This window comes from Scardinius erythrophthalmus (genome assembly GCF_964197995.2).
Source record: "Scardinius erythrophthalmus genome assembly, chromosome: 6".
Taxonomy (NCBI): domain Eukaryota; kingdom Metazoa; phylum Chordata; class Actinopteri; order Cypriniformes; family Leuciscidae; genus Scardinius; species Scardinius erythrophthalmus.
Window position 1 is genome coordinate 48,296,408 of NC_138226.1, and position 20,216 is coordinate 48,316,623.

General features: G+C 39.3%; 1 protein-coding gene across 1 annotated transcript; it reads right to left on the reverse strand.

Moving 5' to 3' along the window:
- Positions 1-320: 320 nt before the first annotated feature.
- On the reverse strand, positions 321-7,302 carry cldn10l2 (claudin 10-like 2; the record flags this gene model as incomplete). The annotated part of the gene is made up of 5 exons (XM_081367432.1): positions 321-474; positions 5,531-5,635; positions 5,712-5,793; positions 5,870-6,031; positions 7,071-7,302. 5 exons carry the CDS (start codon positions 7,300-7,302, stop codon positions 321-323), a joined length of 735 nt encoding a protein of 244 aa, XP_081223558.1.
- Positions 7,303-20,216: the final 12,914 nt, after the last annotated feature.

The following is a 20,216-nucleotide window of genomic DNA, read 5'->3' on the forward strand; positions in this document are numbered from 1 at the left end:
CTTCCGCTTCATCATCAGTGATAAACCCCGTACACGCTGACGGACTAACATGGGGCAGCTGTGAATAATCCAGTAAAAACAGGAACAAAGTGACGAAACAACTAAAATCTGAGAGCTAATGGAGATTTGAAGAGCATCACCCGTGACACAGTCATCAGGATAGACTAGAGTCACTCCAATTTATTTCTGTAAAACAATTAATTCTGTATCTTGATCACAATGTTGATGATGTTAAAAAGACTTGCATAAAGATTCACTGAATGCTTTACACTACCAATAAAGAGGTTTTCCAGATAAACGCATGGTAGAACAGGAGGATATCAGACGTAGGCGTCCACACTGTGAAACCCTTTAGCAGGTCTGCTGGGCTGGGGCTTGGCTCTGTCCGGGACGGGCGACGGCGGAGGAGTGGACAGCGTCTTCTGCTTCGGCTCAGAGGAACGACTCTGATAGGACTTCTCCTGGGTCTTGGAGCTGAAGTCACAAACATTAAATCATGATTATGTTCAGTAGCAGGACCTCTTGGTAGGACATTCATAAAACGTTAGTTTATTTCAATGGTTATTATTTCAAAGTATAAGTAACGTTGCACCTACATGTCAACTAACTCTCATTAGAGTATTAGTACTGTTAGGTTTGGGTTCGGGTTAGTAGAATAAGTTGATATAGTTGCAAAGTTAATATAGTTGCAAAGTTAGCAAAGTAGTTGCAAAGTTAATTATAGTCATTAGAATGTCTAAAATGGATTGCGATGCACTCAGAGGTGCGGGTGATTGTCAAGTCAAGTCAAGTCAAGTTTATTTATATAGCGCTTTTCACAACACAGGTTGTATCAAAGCAGCTTCACAGTAATAAATTAGAACAATACATCAATGTTTGTTTCTAGTGGAACGTCTACGTTCGGTAATGCTGATCAATAGTATCGTTGATTGATTAATTCAATTAAATATCCCCAAATATCCCCAACTGAGCAAGCCAAAGGCAACAGTGGCAAGGAACCGAAAAACTCCATCAGGTGACCTAATGGAGAAAAAAAAAACCTTGGGAGAACCCGGGCTCAGTCGGGGGCCAGTTCTCCTCTGGCGTTTATGAACTAGAGGTCGGATTTAACTGTAGGATTAAAAGTATTATATGAATGCCTGGCTGAAGAGATGCGTCTTTAATCTAGTTTTAAACTGGGAGAGCGAGTCTGAGCAACGAACAGTATCCGGAAGACTATTCCAGAGTTTTGGTGCTAAATGTGAAAATGCTCTCCCTCCTTTGGTGGATCTGGATATCCTAGGTATGACCAAAAGCCTCGAATTTAGTGACCTTAAAGAGCGCGATGGATTATAGGGCGATAGAAGATCGGTTAAATAGACTGGAGCTAAGCCGTTTAGGGCTTTATAAGTCAGTAGCAATACCTTGTAATTAATACGGGACTTTATAGGTAACCAATGTAGGGATGATAAAATCGGTGTTATATGATCATATTTTCTTGATCTAGTTAGAACTCTAGCGGCGGCATTTTGGACTAACTGTAGCTTGTTTATTAAGGATGCAGGACAACCGGCTAATAACGCATTACAGTAATCTAGTCTCGAGGTCATGAATGCATGAACTAACTTTTCTGCGTCAGAAACTGATAGCATATTACGTAGCTTAGCAATGTTTCTAAGGTGGAAAAAGGCTGTTCTTGTAACATATGAAATATGATTTTCAAAAGACAGGTTGCAGTCTAATATAACACCCAGGTCTTTTACTGTAGAGGATGAAGTAACAGGACATCCTACTATGTTAAAGTTGTATTGTGAGAGGTTTTGTGGGTGGTTTTTTGAACCGATAAGTAGTACCTCTGTCTTGTCTGGATTTAATAAAAGAAAATTATGCGTCATCCAATCTTTTATATCTTTAACACACTCTGTCAATTTGGATAATTTAGCGTTTTCATCTGGCCGTGATGAAATATAGATTTAAGTGTCATCAGCATAACAATGGAAACTAATTCCATGTTTCCTTATAATATTTCCAAGTGGTAGCATATATATTGAGAATAATAGAGGGCCTAACACAGATCCCTGTGGCACTCCATAGTTTACTGGAGTTATGATAGATTTTTCTCCATTTAAATAAACAAAATGGTAGCGGTCAGATAAATACGATCTAAACCAGCTTAATGCTTGTCCTTGAACACCAGTATAATTTTGTAGTCGATCTAAGAGTATTGTATGATCTATAGTATCGAACGCAGCACTAAGATCAAGTAAAACTAATATTGAGATACAGCCTTGGTCAGAAGCTAAAAGTAAATCATTTGTGATTTTAACGAGCGCAGTTTCAGTGCTATGATGCGGCCTGAATCCAGACTGAAACTTTTCATAGGTGTCATTTTCTTGTAAGAAAGAGCCCAGTTGAGCGGACACAACTTTTTCTAGTATTTTAGACATAAAAGGTAGATTTGAAATGGGTCTATAATTTACTAGATTATTCGGATCTAATTGTGGTTTCTTAATGAGAGGTTTTATAACTGCCAGTTTAAATGTTCTTGGAACATGACCTAAAGATAAAGACGAGTTAATAATATTGAGGAGAGGCTCTTCCACTACAGGTAACACTTCTTTCAATAGTTTAGTTGGTATGGGATCTAATAAACATGTTGTTGTTTTAGAGGAAATTATAAATTTATTTAACTCTTTTTGTTCTATAGTTGAAAAGCACTGTAATTGTTCTTGCGGCGTGATAATTGAGGCTGAATTATAAGGCGCGATTGAGGATTGAACGTTTACAATTGTGGTTCTGATGTTTTCTATTTTCTCAGTGAAGAACTTCATGAAATCATTACTACTAAACTGTAATGGAATACTTTGTTCAGGAGACATCTGTTTATTTGTTAGTCTCGCCACAGTGTTAAATAAGAACTTAGGATTGTTATGGTTGTTTTCTATTAGTTTGCGTAGATGCTCAGCCCTGGCCGCTTTTAGGGCCTTTTTATAACGTGACATACTGTCTTTCCATGCGATTCTAAAGACCTCTAAGTTGGTTTGTTTCCATTTACGCTCTAAATTACGGGTTTCTCTCTTTAGAACACGCGTAGTACTGTTGTACCATGGTGCTTTACTTTTCTCTCTGACCTTTTTTAATCTAATGGGCGCAACAATATCCAATGATCCAGAGAGAATGGTGCTCATAGTGCTAGTTAATTCCTCAAGTTCATCTGTTTGTTTGGGTTCACTGAGCAGCTGAGACAGATCCGATAAGCTGTTTGAAAAATTATCTATGGTGGATGGAAGGATTGTTCTGCCTAATCGATAACGCGGCGCAGCATGATATATTACAGGAGTACGTAATATGCAAGTTACCATGTAATGGTCAGTGACATCGTCACTTTGTGGAATGATATCTATATCGGTTGGATCGGTTCCATGTGATATAATTAAATCGAGTGTATGATTAAATCGATGAGTCGGTCCGGTAATGTTTTGCTTGACCCCAAAGGAGTTTAATAAATCTGTAAACGCAGCCCCTAACGCATCATTTTGATTATCTACATGGATATTAAAGTCTCCAACAATTAATGCTTTATCGAAGTTAACTAATAGGTCTGAGAGAAAATCTGCAAACTCTTTTAGGAAATCAGCGTAAGGCCCAGGCGGTCTATATACGGTAGCCAAGGCTAGAGATAATAGGGATGTTTTTCGAACATCTAAGAGCGTAACATTTAGTACAAGTACTTCAAATGAAATAAACTTATAACCCGTTTTCTGAGTAACATTGAGAAAATCTCTATAGATTGTTGCAACACCGCCGCCACGACCATTCAGACGGGGCTCGTGCTTATAGGAGTATCCTGATGGAGTAGACTCATTTAAACCGAAATAATCATTTGGTTTAAGCCAGGTTTCAGTAAGGCAAAGTACATCGAAGCTATTATCTGTGACTATTTCATTTACAATAACTGCCTTAGGTGTGAGTGATCTAATGTTTAGAAGACCTAGCTTTAAAAATTGTTTTTGATTACCAATAGCAACATTTTCTGGTTTAATAACAATTAGATTTTTTCTAGATCCTGCAGTAGATTTATGATTTGATCTCACTAAACGAGGAATAGACACAGTTTCTATGCAATGTTCTACACTATTTATATCAGTTAAATTGGTGCAGCAGAGACTATGATTTGGACTTTTGTTTACTAGTCAAAAGGTATTTAACATTTTGGAGATGTTATCTGACAGAAGATCCGATCCGAATCTGCTTGGGTGTAAGCCATCAGCACGGTAAAGCCTAGGACGCTCCCAAAACAGATTCCAATTATTTACAAAGAGAAGTTTCTGCTCATTGCACCATGACATTAACCATTCATTAAGCGCAAATAATCTACTAAACTTTTCATGACCTAGTCGATACGTGGGAAGCGGTCCTGGCACAATAATCGTTATATCAGGCGATGTGCTGCGTACCGTATCGATCAGATTCCTGAAGTCTTTCTTCAAAACCTCCGTTTGGCGCAGTCTGATGTCGGCCCCTCCCGCGTGCAGGACAACAGTTCCGACGCGCTCGTTCAGAATCTCGGGAACGTGAGCAGCGATTTCAGAAACACGAGCACCAGGAAAGCAGTGACTATGCACCTTACTTTTATTTAACGTAGCGTGTACGTGTCGAACGATGGAATCGCCGATGATCACAGCATCGCGTTCTGTTTCGCGAAGAGGGGAGAAGCGGTTTTGTGTGGATATCTCGAAAACCGGGAGGGTCGGAGAGAGTTTTCTTGGTCTAGACCTGACTCGCGACTTCCGCTGCGGAAAAATCCAGGCTTCGTGATGGCATGTTGGAGCCGGAGTGAACGAGACCATGGCTGATCGCGACCTCGGCGCGCGGGGCCGATGTTGAGGAACGCACGGAGTAGACGAGGTCGGAGTCAGCGGGTTAGTAACATTAATCTCTGATTTGTGAGCATCAGCGCGTGATGTTTCGAGAGCCAAACGCCGGTCTATCAGCTCGGCCTGTCTCACTAAAAGGTCGTGGATCTGTTTCTCAACAGCTTCCAGCTCAGACTGCACCGCGTGCAGCTCAAATGTGTCCTCACCTGCACCAAAAGGTAGACTACTTACATTTGATATATTCGCCATTTTAACAGATGGACAGTAAGTTAAGTTAGCAACGACGCTACCAGTGGTGCTATCAATATTAATACTAATTTATGGCTTAAGTCTTGGATATAATCCGTCTTTTCAGTGGTACGGGTGTAGAGTAGACGCACGATAGGCGAAAAAATGTTTGTTTGTAACTTAAATGAGTGCGGAGAAGACGCGTTCAGCCGTGATCCACGGACGTAACCTATAAGAGTATCCAGCGTTGGATCACTAGGCTTGAGACGCGTCTACTCAACAATCCGCGTTATAACTATGAGGTGAGGAAAAGTAGAAAATGTTCGTTGTAAGTGAGTTTAAAGAGAAATCAAGAATTATAAATCAATCGATGGAGCTCCAAAGACAACAACGCGCTCAGACGCGACGCATGCGCATTCGAAACAGGAATGTCATCAGACTGATACCTGGACTGGCACTGGTTCCCTGCGGTGACGCTGTACACGAGTCCCCCGGCCAGCAGGAGCGCCGATCCGCCCCATCCCACAAACAGCGCCGCTCCCAGCTCAAACCTGTCGCCACAAGAAACACCGTTCCAACTCTGATCCGCATCAACTGCACATTTCATTTCTGTACTGAAATATTCACTTTTTGGCCTTGTAGTTGGGATCCATGAACTCGGAAATCACCTTGTGGGCGTACCAGCTGTAAGCCAACATGCCGCAGAGACCTGAAGCAGAGACAGAAGAGTTCAGAGGAGCAGAGGCAAGCTGGGCCGGCTGGACAACTGGACCGGCCGGCTTTACCTGACAACAAGTAGGTGATGCCGGCAGCCAAGGTTATTCTTGCATTCATAGTTTCAGAGCCTCCGAGTTTTGTGCACTTCATCCCCACCAAAGCCAGAGCGGAGCCGATTAATCCCAGAGTTATGGATGTGATGACGAGAGATCGGCACAGATGAATGTGTGCTGTTGGACACAACAATAGTCACGTTTATCTATTTATTTAGTGTTTTTCACAATGTGGTAATATTGTATTATGTGATGAATATTTTGCATGCGCATTCTAAATTATTTATCCGAGCACATCATTATTGTTTTAATAATCTTGAATCAAAATAAGTTCCTTTTGCAGGATCTTTTCTCTTCTCTGATGATGTGGGCGGGGCAATAACCTGTCACTCACATGAGATCAGCCAATAGCAAACCACAACCATCCAATCAATTCCCCACGGATAAAATCAAGTATTACATACAGTCAAACCAAAATTTATTCAGACATCTTCAACATTTCAAATGATCACAGTTTATTCGCTATAGTTTAGAAAATGGTAATAAAATATGACAAGAATATAAGCTGATATTTGACTGGTTTTGTCCGTCCTTCTGTTAGACTGTCTCACACATGAATTATGTTGAATATCTGTCAGCTGTTAAATTTAACTACACAATTAGATAATACCAGTTCAGCTCAACCAATCACCAAGCAATGCTTCATTTTGTTCTTCATTAGCAATTAAAGAAAACACACTTCAGCAAAACATGATCAGGTCAAAGAGTCCGAATCATTTTTGGTCCCAAATTTGAATAAATTTTACTGGTAGTCACTGTATGACGAATTTTTGGGTGTAATATGTCACAGTTTACTTTATTTTGCTCTCCTCACTTACAGAAATGGACTATAGTGTCCTGCACACACTAGTAAAAAAATATAAAAAATTGTATCTGTCTGAATATTTTTTGGTTTGACTGCATGTCAAAAAGAAAGAAATTCAGTAACTTTATCTAATTTCCTGAAGCCAAAACAATGGTTTATTATTTTTCTATCATAATAACCACATATAATGCAACAACATGCCGCTCTACTCGTGATTGTCATGAGACGTCAGTGAGAGTTGGATGTCTTTCACTCCCCCTCCTCACTAGCAGAACACATGTTCAGGAGCTGTAGGACACAGCCAGCCGGAGACACTACTGACTGGAGTGAAGAAACCCTGATAACACTTACTCTGCAGAGCCAGCAGCGAGGGGAACTCTTTGCAGTCGGAGACACCGGTGGAGTCGGAGAGACAGTCTTTCCAGAGGTTGGAGAAATAGTGGGAAGAGGTGAGGACTAAACTGGCCACTTCAGAGTAAGTCCAGTACTCCGTGGGCATCGTCGAGCAGATCAAGATCCAGCCGCAGACGCATGATACGAAGCAGCCTATCTCAGTGTACATCAGCACCGTCCTGTAGAGCATGCTGGGATTGCCTGATGCGGCTAGAGATGAAAATATAGATGATCTTTTAAAGCTTTAGTCCGCTGAAAGACGAGCGCAGCTTCCGTAAGGTGTGCTGAAGGATCTGGTGCTTTCCCTGGTCTGAGGGCGGAGGACGCTGCTTGTTTGTGGTGTCATCAATGCCACTCGCACACACTGTTTATTATATACAGACACCCGTATTACATGCTTGTGTATTAGGAGTGGCACCTCGTAGATTCCAAAAGGGTGTGTTCGCAATGATGTCATAGAACAGGGTTATTCAATGTGTAAGAATTGAGAAATTAGAAAATGCCGGACAGTCTGGTTGAAGACAGGATCTTGCTGGAAATGACCATTTGAACTCACCATTCGAGACAAAAGTCTCACCTCAGAGTCATCCTAATCTACATTTCATTCCCTCATCCCTCACTCCCTCTCTCTCTCAAACTCAGATCACCTGAATTCACCCAAGAAAATATATGGTTCAATGCGAATGATTATTATCGAGTATTGTACATCTTTAGTATCATTTGAAATGTCTCAGTGCGACTGGTACAAAGGTCTCATTTCCAAATAAGTAAAACAAAAGGTAGTAAGGTTTTTAGGAGTTTAGAGATAACTGACACACAAAGGAAAGTGGTCTCTAGACAAATGGTCTCCTACCCCCAAAAGGTGTAACCTCTGAATGTAAATTCCCATTGTTAGCACATGTTTCCATGTGAAAGAAGTTTCTGTCAATATAAGGAAATGCGACGAGAAGATCGGGACCTTTCTGTGCTTCAGATCCGCCCGTGAGGCTGAGAGCGGCCCAGACTCTCCGCTTCATGTATAATGTCGAGTTCGCATCTCTTCTCTTAAATCCAGAGCATTTGATGTTTTGTATTGATTATCTTTGAATTGATTATGTAATTGGCGTGATACATTTACCTGACATAATGAATTGTTACATTTGATTATTCTAACTGACTTTGGCATTATTTTCATTAAGAGTTAAGAGGAATAGTCAAACATTCGCTCACATTTAATGATGCACAGATATCATTAAAACCTTTTCATTTATGGAGTCAGATGAAATAATGAGAGAATACATATTCAAATGTATTGCATTTAATCACGTTTTAAGACACGGTTCGCGTTTAAAGTCTGTGTAGAGAGAATGGTGTCGTCTTAGCGGCTCCTAATTTACTAACAAATGATCGTTGCGACGGAAGCGAATCAATCATAACTAACTTTAGCTGGAAATAACTTTATTAAAGAACCGCTATAAAACCAAAACAATCTCTGTTACCTTAAATTATACGCTTATCTCTGTAAAGCTGCTTTGAAACAATCTACATTGTTAAAAGCGCTATATAAATGAAGATGACTTGACTTGACTTGACTTGTTTCCTTCCCAGTGGAGGTCCGGACAATACTTTTCTGGAAAGTTATACAAGTCAAGTCAAGTCATCTTCATTTATATAGCGCTTTTAACAATGTAGATTGTCTCAAAGCAGCTTTACAGAGATAAGCGTATAATTTGAGGTAACAGAGATTGTTTTGGCTTTACAGCAGAGTTAAGTTATTTCCATCTAAAGTTAGTTTTAATTGATTTGGTTCCGTCGCAATGATCATTTGTTATTAAATTAGGGGCCGCTAAGACGACACCATTCTCTCTACACAGACTTTAAACGCGAACCTGTGAGAAACGCTGATGGCAGTCACATGCGCATTTAGAATGGGTTCTATAGTTATGTGCGTTAGAATATACGCAGGTTTGGAATTCCCTACAAGCCAAGCCTAAACAAAATACTTGTCTTTCCTTATAAATTTTGATAAGGAATTTTATTTTATTTGTTGCTTTGGGGTAGGACCGCAAGACGAATTTTCCCGACAACGCCTTATCTGTATAGTGGTAGTGGGATCCTCCATAGGGAGAGACTAGTTGGCACTTCAGCACTGCGTTGTCATCGGTCCAGGTGAAGGTCCTTCGTCAGATCTGGATACGGCCTGGATCCGGCAGGCTGCGGGAAAACCTTGGGATAAACACAGACACTAAAATTAGCGTAGATGCCATTCTTCTCATGATGTAACGAGTACATCAGGATTTTTGGGAAGTGTTCCCGGTTCCGACTGACCTAATCTATGCAGCATAACATTAAATTATAGAAGTCTATAATGTATTATGTGAAAGCTAGGTCAAAGAGATGTGTCTTTAATCTGGCTTTGAACTGACAGAGTGTGTCTGCTTCCCGGACAATGGTAGGAAGACTGTTCCAGAGTTTTGGTGCTAAATAGGAAAAGGATCTACCGCCAGCAGTGGATTTTGATATTCTAGGTATAATCAACTGGCCGGAATTTTGAGATCGTAATAGACGTGACGGACTATAATGCGTTAAGAGCTCGCTCAAGTACTGCGGAGCTAAACCATTCAGTGCTTTGTAAGTAATCAGCAATATTTTAAAATTTATGCGATGTTTAATAGGGAGCCAGTGCAGTTTTGACAGAACCGGGCTAATATGGTCATACTTCCTGGTTCTGGTAAGAACTCGAGCTGCTGCGTTTTGGACCAGCTGTAGTTTGTTTATTAAGCGTGCAGGGCAACCACCCAGTAGAGCATTACAATAATCTAGCCTTGAGGTCATGAACGCATGAACTAATTGTTCCGCATTTGTCAATGAGAGCATATGACGTAATTTAGATATATTTTTAAGATGGAAAAATGCAGTTTTACAGATACTAGACACGTGACTTTCAAATGAAAGATTGGTATCAAAGAGCACACCCAGGTTCCTAACCGACGACGAAGACTTAACAGAGCAGCCATCAAGTATTAGACAGTATTCTAGGTTATTACGTGAGGAAGTTTTTTGTCCAATAATTAGAAACTCTGTTTTTTCAGAATTTAGAAGTAGGAAATTACAAGTCATCCAATTTTTTATATCCGCTATGCATTCCGTTAATTTTGTGAATTGATAAGTTTCGTTAGGTTTTGAAGAAATATAGAGCTGAGTATCGTCAGCATAACAGTGAAAGCTAATTCCATGTTTCCTAATGATATCTCCTAATGGTAGCATGTACAGAGTGAACAGCAGCGGTCCTAATACTGAGCCTTGTGGTACGCCATACTTAACCTGTGATCGATGAGACATCTCATCATTTACTGCTACAAACTGATAACGGTCAGATAAGTATGATTTAAACCATGCTAGTGCATTTCCTGTAATGCCAACATAATGTTCGAGTTTATTTAAAAGAACGTTGTGGTCGATGGTGTCAAATGCAGCGCTAAGATCGAGTAACACTAATAGAGAGATACAACCACGATCGGATGATAAGAGCAAATCATTTGTGACTCTAACGAGAGCTGTTTCGGTACTATGGTACGGTCTAAATCCTGACTGGAAATCCTCGCAGATATCATTTCTTTCAAGAAAGGAACACAGTTGTGAAGATACTGCCTTTTCTAATATCTTTGACAGAAAAGGTAGATTCGAGATCGGCCTGTAATTGACTAATTCTGAAGGATCAAGTTGCGTTTTTTTAACAAGCGGTTTAATCAAAGCCAGCTTAAAGGTTTTTGGTACGTATCCTAGAGACAAAGACGAATTAATGATATTAAGAAGAGGATCTGTGACCTCTGGAAGTATTTCTTTCAGTAGCTTAGTCGGTATAGGGTCTAACATACATGTTGTAGATTTAGATGATTTAATGAGTTTAGTAAATTCTTCCTCTCCTATAGCAACGAATGAATCAAATTTTTCCTCAGGGAGACTACAATGCACTGCCTGATGCGATACTGTAGTAGACGGTTGCATAGTTATAATTTTCTCCCTGATATTATCAATCTTATAAGTGAAGAAGTTCATAAAGTCATTACTGCTGTGTTGCTTGGAAACTTCGGTGCTTGAAGCTTTATTTTTCGTTAGTTTAGCCACCGTTTCAAATAAATACCTAGGATTATGTTTATTTTCTTCTAATAGGGTTGAAAAATAAGCAGATCTAGCAGCTTTTAAAGCCTCTCTGTAAGTAATTGAGCTCTCTTTCCATGAAATGCGAAATACCTCTAGTTTTGTTTTCTTCCAGTTGCGCTCCATTTTTCTGGCTGCTCTCTTAAGGGCCCGAGTGTGCTCGTTGTACCACGGCGTTGGACTATTTTCTTTAATCTTCTTTAAGCGCAACGGAGCAACTGTGTCTAAAGTGCTGGAAAAGAGAGAGTTAAACGTTTCTGTTGTAATATCTAGTTCTTCTAAGCTATCTGAGATGCTGAGATGATGAAACTGATTAGGAAGATTATCAATAAAGCAATCTTTAGTAGCAGAAGTGATAGGTCTCACATATTTGAAACACGGAGTCGGCTTTGCAGCCTTGGCTAAATGCAAATTACACGAGACTAGATAATGATCTGAGATGTCATCGCTCTGCTGCAGAATTTCAACGGCATCCACATCTATTCCGTGTGATAATATTAGATCTAGAGTATGATTACGACGATGAGTAGGTCCTGACACGTGTTGTCTAACTCCAATTGAATTTACAATGTCTTTAAATACCAATCCCAATGCATCTTTTTCATTATCGATGTGTATATTAAAATCACCAACAATTAGTACTTTATCTGCAGTCAATATTAATTCTGATAGAAAGTCCGCAAATTCTTTGATAAAGTCTGTATGGTGCCCTGGTGGCCTGTATACAGTAGCCAGCACAAATCTCAAACGTGATTTATCGTTTACACTATATATTTTTACATTAAGCACCAATGCTTCAAAAGAATTATATTTAAAACTTGATTTCTTAGTGGTTTTGAAACTATTACTATAGATTACAGCAACACCACCCCCTTTGCGTTTCAGACGAGGCTCATGTTTATAACAGTAATCTTGCGGGGTTGATTCATTTAAAGTAATGTAATCGTTTGGTTTTAGCCAGGTTTCTGTCAAACACAGCACATCTAGGTTATTATCTGAAATCATATCATTAACAATGAGTGCTTTTGAAGTAAGCGATCGAATATTCAGCAACCCAAGCTTTAGCATTTGCTCATCTGTATTATAGCTGTTTTTTATTTGTTGAACATCAATTAAATTTTTAACCTTAGTTGGGTTTAAACGTTTTTTGGATTTCCAAATTCGGGGAACAGACACAGTCTCTATATGATGATAGCTAGGTGAAAGAGGCTCTATGTGATTGGATTTATCTGACCTTGGTGACGAGAGGCCGCTAGCAGACAGTCGGTTTAGCCAGTCTGTCTGCTTCCTGACCTGAGCCCCAGATTGTCATGTTTGAGCTCTAAGACTATGAGCCATATTACTAGAGAGAAGAGCAGCACCATCCCAGGAGGGATGAATACCATCTCTTTTCAACAGGTCAGGTTTGCCCCAAAAACTTTTCCAATTGTCTATGAATTCTATATTATTAAGCGGACACCACTTAGACAGCCAACCGTTAAGCGAACACAATCTACTAACTATCTCATCACTCCTGCGAACAGGAAGGGGGCCAGAGCAAATTACAGTCCTTGACATCGTACTTGCAAGTTCACACACCTCTTTAATATTAATTTTGGTGATCTCCGACTGGCGGAGTCGAACATCATTAGTGCCGACATGAATAATGATCTTAGAGAATTTACGATTAGCATTAGCCAGCACTTTTAAATTTGCTTTGATGTCAGGCGCTCTGGCTCCCGGCAAACATGTGACTATGGTGGTTGGTGTCTCTATTTTCACGTTCCGTGTGATAGAATCGCCAATAACTAGGGCACAATCATTCTCAGTGGGTGTTTCACTGAGCGGGGCAAATCGATTTGTTATGGTAATCGGAACGGAAGAGTGGTTTTTAGATCCGCGACTAGAGCGATCCCTCACTGTCACCCATTTGCCCGGCTGCACAGGCTCTACTTCAGCCAGAACCGCGTCATGTAAAGTGTGCACTATTCTATGCGCATCCAAAACATCTAAAGCACTAGCACTCTTACTATCCTCAATTAAAGTTTGGATGCGTGTTTCTAATTCTGAAATCTTCTCTGTCAACCTAACTGTCTCCTTACATTTATCACATATAAATCCTATATTGTCGACAGAGAAGCCTATACTAAACATGTGACATGAAGTGCAAGTGACAATAACAGGACAAGACATTACTCACCGTGTTTGTTGAGTGATTCTTACTCACCTGAGCTTTTTATGAACTCAAAGGCGCGGACGCGCGAGAGAAAAATAAATAAATAAAATAGCTGAGCGCACGCGTGGCGCGTTAACAGGCTAGCGAATTACTAGCGTTTTGTGCTAGTAGTACTAATAACAAAAGCTAGCGATGTCAGGTTAATCTGAGATGTTGGGTAAAATGTAGTAGTATAAACAACTAGAAATGGTAGTAAAATGATGGTTCAGAACAAAGAAATATATGGCTAAGACGGAGCTTATCGCACCGAATCAAACAAACACACTCACAGCAGGCAGCGAGGCAGCAATACATTTCCATTGAGACAGCTGTAGTACTTTGTAAATGAAAAAAAAAAAAAAAAATCCTAAACAAAGGATGGTCAAAATGGTCATCAAAGATGAGAATATTGGGCCTAAATCCTGCCAAAACAATGACGTCTAGGAATTTTTTCCAAAATGTACCAAAAAGAGTAAATATTTCTCCCACCTAGCGACTGACGCTTGAGGCTGTGTTCGTCAGAGCGCCCGCGTCCCACGTCGGAGACACAGTTTGAGTCCCGGTGGAGGCAGGTTGATTAGGACCGATTACACAAGTAAAGAAATATATAACAAGTCATTACAGTTTGGAAGCGTCTAAAGTTTAAGCTTTATTTCTCGTTAATTTACAGTAGGTTCAGAGAGTAAGCATGTTTTATAAGTGTTTTAAGTTTCGCATCAATCTACACTCCACATCATAATAACAACAGAGCAGCTCAACAATCTGTCTATATGAACAAGTGTTACTGACAACAGTGTATTCATACAGTAACAACATCTTTGTTAATTTTACTATTTACTCAACGAGATGCGGAGAGGACGCTGGCGCGCGTAGGCTGCCGCTACTCTCGTCTCATTTAGTTTAGTTTAACGTTTTTTATTTATTTGAACTCTTTTGAGTCTGAACTTGATGCTTGATTTTCACCTGTTGATCTACCTGGTCTGAACTAGCATCTTTAAGCATTTGATGCGCAAGCTATGGAAACCCCTTCTAATGCACAACATGGGTCTAAAAAGACCCGTATTCATTTCCTATGTTATTTCATGCATGGCTGGACTTTTTTTTTTTTTTTTTTTTTTTAGATCAATTTATTTAAGCATTTAATATTCCATGATCTATAAATTGCATGATTTATAAATATTAAAAATGTCTTGTTTTCAATTACCAAAAATTATTATTTGATTTTTTTCTAGGTTTTGTGTTACTCTATCAAATTTACTTATCAAGCATGATAAAACAAAAGAATAAAGACAACATTTTGTCAAATTAATAATTTTAGCAGTCATTTAGACAACACATTTAACACTTGAAATGTTTATTTGCCACTTTCTCTAACATAGCAATCACCAAAGGTGTAAAGTCCAGGTTCAGAAAGTAAAGGTCCTCCTCAGTATTTTGTTCCAATCACCTGAATTAGCCTAATTACACCACCTAATTAGCAGTTTTTCAGCCAGTAGGTAGAACTAATTAGTGAAATCAGCTGTCTGAGGTCATGGGTGGAATAATATGGCAGGACTTTTACTTTCTGACCCCTGGACTATACACCTCTGGCATTCACATATCATAGATAACTGATAATACTGAAATTGAACTGTGTAACTGTATTGAATTGTGGTGAATGTGGTCAAATAAAAGAAAATACAACAAACAAAATAAAATCACACTGGTACAGCGGCATCTCAAATTGCCATCTTGGTGCTTACATGCCTCACAAATGACAAATGACACCTAAACTCTTAAAACATTGAATCATTTCAGCATATGAAGGATTATGAACTGTTAGGCCTTCTACATGTAAATAAGCTTTAAAATATAATCTTTTTTTTAGTGTAGCTAACATTAGCTAGCTAGAATATGTCCCCAGCTAGCTAGCTAATAGTATTGGACATGTTTCTCCTTCTCACAAGTAATTTCTCAGTAGGATTACAAGGTCAAGGTAACCATAGCCTAATATTCAAATATTATGTCCATCTTTTACAAAATATAAAATATTTTCTGTGGTTAAAATAAAGATACAAAAACTGTGTTTGTTTATAAAGTAAGAAAGGAAACATAAACATAATGATTTGTGGAAATCAAAAACAAGATATTTAATGAATACATGGAATAACAAATGATAAAATACAAATATTTTAAAGATTCAGCAAAGAAACACTCAGCCATCACTGAAATAACATAGGAAATGAATACGGGTCTTTTTAGACCCATGTTGCGCATTAGAAGGGTTGCGATACAAAAACGATTTTTATTCGAAAAGAAAGAAATGAAAAATTTCAATTAGGATTTTTAATAATCTAAAACAAGTTAATTGAGGAATACCTGGAATACTGAATGATGAAATTAATTTTTTGCAAAGATATAGAAAATGAAAACTCAGTCGGGTCTTTTTAGACCCATGTTGTGCATCAAAGGGTTAAGCATTTCCCCCGGTCTGTCTGCTGCCGGTCTCGTCCGCTGCCGTGTTTTACCGGCATACTCTGCTGTCTCCGTGTGGGATCAGACAAACTCCTGGTGTCGCTTCAATCCCTCCGTGTGAAGTTGTGGTAAAACAGCTTGGGATGTCATCATGCGACTTCACTTGATCACTTGGATTATTGCGTCTTTGTTCTATCAGGAATCCGTGTTAAGCAGTGGACTGAACTTGTGGACATCACCATGCTAAGGTACTCTTTATCCGAACTCTTACCTTGGATCTCCATGGCCGTCCAAATATCATACAAACTCTGCAGCTCCTTTGTTATATTCACTCTGGTCAGAGTCGTTCTGCTGCCGGTGCTGGAGTCACTGCATACTGGTCAAACTTCAGGCCTGTCTGCCGCGGTCTCTGTCAGGGAAATCTACACTATCTGGAGGTTTTCTCTCAAAGGTTTGCAGCAAATGTATAGCTTAGCACTAAGCGAATTCCACACTTCAACACAAGGTCAATAAACAATAAAACGGTACTCATCTCTGAAATAGAACCACGATTGTTCTCTTCTAAGAGAGTCAATAAGGCCTTTCTGTATGCAATAACACTTTCCTTCCATGAAATGTGAAAAACCTCTAGTGTCCCTGTCTCTGTCCATCCTCCAAAGAAAAATGTACATTCTTTGTCTAGTGAAATATGGCATAAAGACGATGACTATTTTAATCTGAATATGTATGACTGGATATAAATACATCGACGAGCCTCGAGCTTCTGGTAAAGGTGGTGGCCTGGCTGTAATATTTGGATCTAACATATCTATTAATGTTATTGATGCTCCTAGTGTTTCATCATTTGAATATCTGGTTTTTAAAATCAATGGTGTTTCACCTGTTCTTGTGCTGCTCATTTACCGTCCACCAAAACCAAATCCTTAATTTCTTTAAGTTTGCTGAGTTGTTGACACTTCTTAGTCCACTCTGTCCTGCTATGGTGTTGACTGGCAATATACATTTTCATAATCCAACTTGTGTTAATACTGTCTCCTTTTTGGACATTTTGGATGGTTTTGATTTTACACATCATGTCACTTTTCCGACCCATAGGTTGGGCCATACATTGGATGTGGTTTGTTCTGCTGGAGTTGGTATTCAATCTCTGGATAGTACTGACATGAGCATAAGTGATCATAGACTTATTACTTTTGACATGAATGTTATGTCATCACGATCTATTTCTAAATGCATTATTAAATTCCGTAACATCAAGTACATGGATGTCTTCACTTTCTTTTCTACTTCTGTCTCTGGGCTTCCCATTACTAACTCAGTTGAGCACTACAATTCCATGCTATCTGCACTTCTGGACGAGTTTGCACCTGTGCGAGAACGGGTTGTTACATTTAGGAAACCCTGTCCATGGTATACTCCGGAGTTACGTCTAATGAAAGCTGCTGGAAGGCAATTAGATCGGCAGTACAAAAAAACCTGGCCTGATGGTACATAGGCTTCTTTACACTAAACAACAGTCTGTTACTGCTCTGAATACTGCACAGAAGAACTATTACTCAAGCATCATTGGTAATGCTGCAACTTATTCTAAATCTTTATTTAAGACAGTTGACAAACTTCTTAAGCCATCTAAGGACATTGTTCACTCCTCTGTTGATGTTTCTTAATTATTTCACTGGTATTAATGGCATATAAAGCTCTTTAACCACGATCTCTCCAGTTGAGCTAGTTGATACTCAGCCTTTAAATCCTCCGACCACTACCTTTTCATGGTCAGTGTTAACTTCATTGTTTGTACAGTAAAGTCCATGAATTCAACTACTAGTATTTTAGATCTGGTTCCCTGCTTAGTTATCATGAACTGCCTTGTACCAATCTGCCCTCATATGGCTTCAATTGTGAATTCATCACTGAGTTCTGGAATTATTCCTCCAGAATTAAAACTAGCTGCCATTACACCATGTAGAGCCAACCCTGATTGGCTGCTTGAATCTCAATTTAAAAGAATGTCCAGTTCGCGGTCTTTCTTTCTTTTGGCCATCAGTGGAGAAGTCATAGCACGATTACTCATGGTTCTTACAGGACTTTCAAACGAGGAGGTCCTTCAGAAAATATCAGAAGCAGGCACAGAAGTAACCGACGTCGAGATGAAAGGAGATGAAATGGACTTTCAGGCAAATGACACTTACTCAGTTGATGATAATTTATATGTCACAGTAAGACATTGTGTTTAAAATGAAATGTTCGAAAATGTGAAAATGAATGTGAATAAATTCAGATTTTACTTCAGCATCTGTGTGTGTGTGTAATATATACAGTATATCTCATTATAGTCAACAATTGTACCCTGTCAAAGCCAATTTTGTCTCCTTTCTGAAGGGTCCATTTTTGTACTGTTAAATAAAGGTACAAAATTGTCACCACAGGTACAAGACTGGTCTCTTAAAGTACAAATCACAAGGGTACAGATATGTACCCTATGCCAAGGGTACAGCCCCAGTGACAAGCCATTGTACCCCTAAAGGTACAATTATGTATTTTATTTTCTGAGAGTGTACCAAAGAAGCCTGGTTGTGATGTTTCTGACTTGTCCAATTACAGGCCTATTTCAAACCTTCCATTCTTGGCTAAAGTTCTGGAGCGTGTTGTGGCTATTCAGTTAAATCGTCACCTAGTACTGAACAGACTTTTTGAACCTTTTCAATCTGGGTTCAGAAAAGGTCATAGCACTGAGACAGCTCTAGTGAGGGTCACAAATGATCTTCTTATTGCGGCAGATTCTGATGCATGCAGTATTTTGGTCTTGCTAGTCCTCAGTGTTGCGTTTGACACTGTTCTGCGGGACAGAAGGCAAAATTGGCTGGGTCTTTCTGGAGTAGTATTCAATTGGCTTCAGTCTTCACAAATTGCTTGGGTAATCACAAATCTGATACTGTTCCTCAGGGTTCAGTGTTAGGCCCAGTTTTATTTAAAGGTCCCGTATTATGCCTCTTTTCACAGGATGTAAAATAAGTCTCTGATGTCCCCAGAGTGTGTATGTGAAGTTTCAGCTCAAAATACCCAACAGATCATTTTTTACAGCATGTTTAAATTGTCATTTTTTGGAGCTCAGAAAAACGTGTTTTAGTGTGTGCCCTTTAAATGCAAATGAGCTGCTGCTGGACGACCCAGGGGGCGGAGCTTCATGAGCTCACGCTCAGTCTCTCAGGACAATTTCATCTCACGGAATGATGATAATATCAGAAACTCTCAGTAACGTGTTCAGCTCGAGTCGGACAATAATGCCTACAGAGTCAGAGTGCTGTATAGAGATGGAACAGGTATAGTTTAGTAGTTTAATTACGGTTATTATAACGTATTTGTCATCTGCTTGTATGTATCCATTATTTATTAATAGCCTACAAGTCTGCTGTCTGAATGATGATCAAACATATACTGATGAGTTTAATAAAGTTTATTGTACATCACACAAAAGATGAAGCGTCAGTTTTACTTCAGAAAATCACTGTAAGAGCTGAGTAAACAGTAAGTTATACGAAGTGCGCAAGTACATAAACAAATTTCGGTAGAGTTGAGGGAGCGTTCCTGTGGGCGGAGGCTAGTCAAAAAACTGTTCAACTGACGTCATTAAAGAAGGAAGTAGAGGGATGTAGTCCAATCGAGCCGTTCGATGTAGTCAACTTCTGTTAAATAAAATATCTCTCTTGGCATTGAACTTTGAGCTTTATAATTTTACAGATATTATTTATACTCTAACAACAACATTACACACTAACTAAAGTTTGAAATATGGGATCACGAAGAACGGGACCTTTAACATTTACAGTATCTGGATGCAGAATAACTTCCTGAAGCTGAACGTCTCCAAAACTGAGCTGATGCAGATTGGTACAGTGGCGGCTACTCGTAAGGCAGATCACGGTAATTCCCACTACACAGGTGCGGAATCTTGGTGTCGTTTGTGATTCACAGTTAACATTTCAGGCACACATAAAACACATCTCTAAAACTGCTTTTTGGTAATTTAGCTGATGTATCAAATAAATACCCAAGGTTGTGTTTGTCCTCTTCTAAGAGAGTCGATAAGGCCTTTCTGTATGCAGTAACACTTTCCTTCCATGAAATGTGAAAAACCTCTAGTTTTGTGTTCTTCCAGCTAGGCTCCATTGTTCAGGCTGCCTTCTTGAGGGCCCGGGTGTAATAACATAAACTGATAGTTGATCAATGACTGAAACAAACTGAAAGACTTTTTACAAAGTGAATCCCACATGCAGCTGCTCAGATTTTATTGCTGGCTGTCATGTTACAGAGCTCTT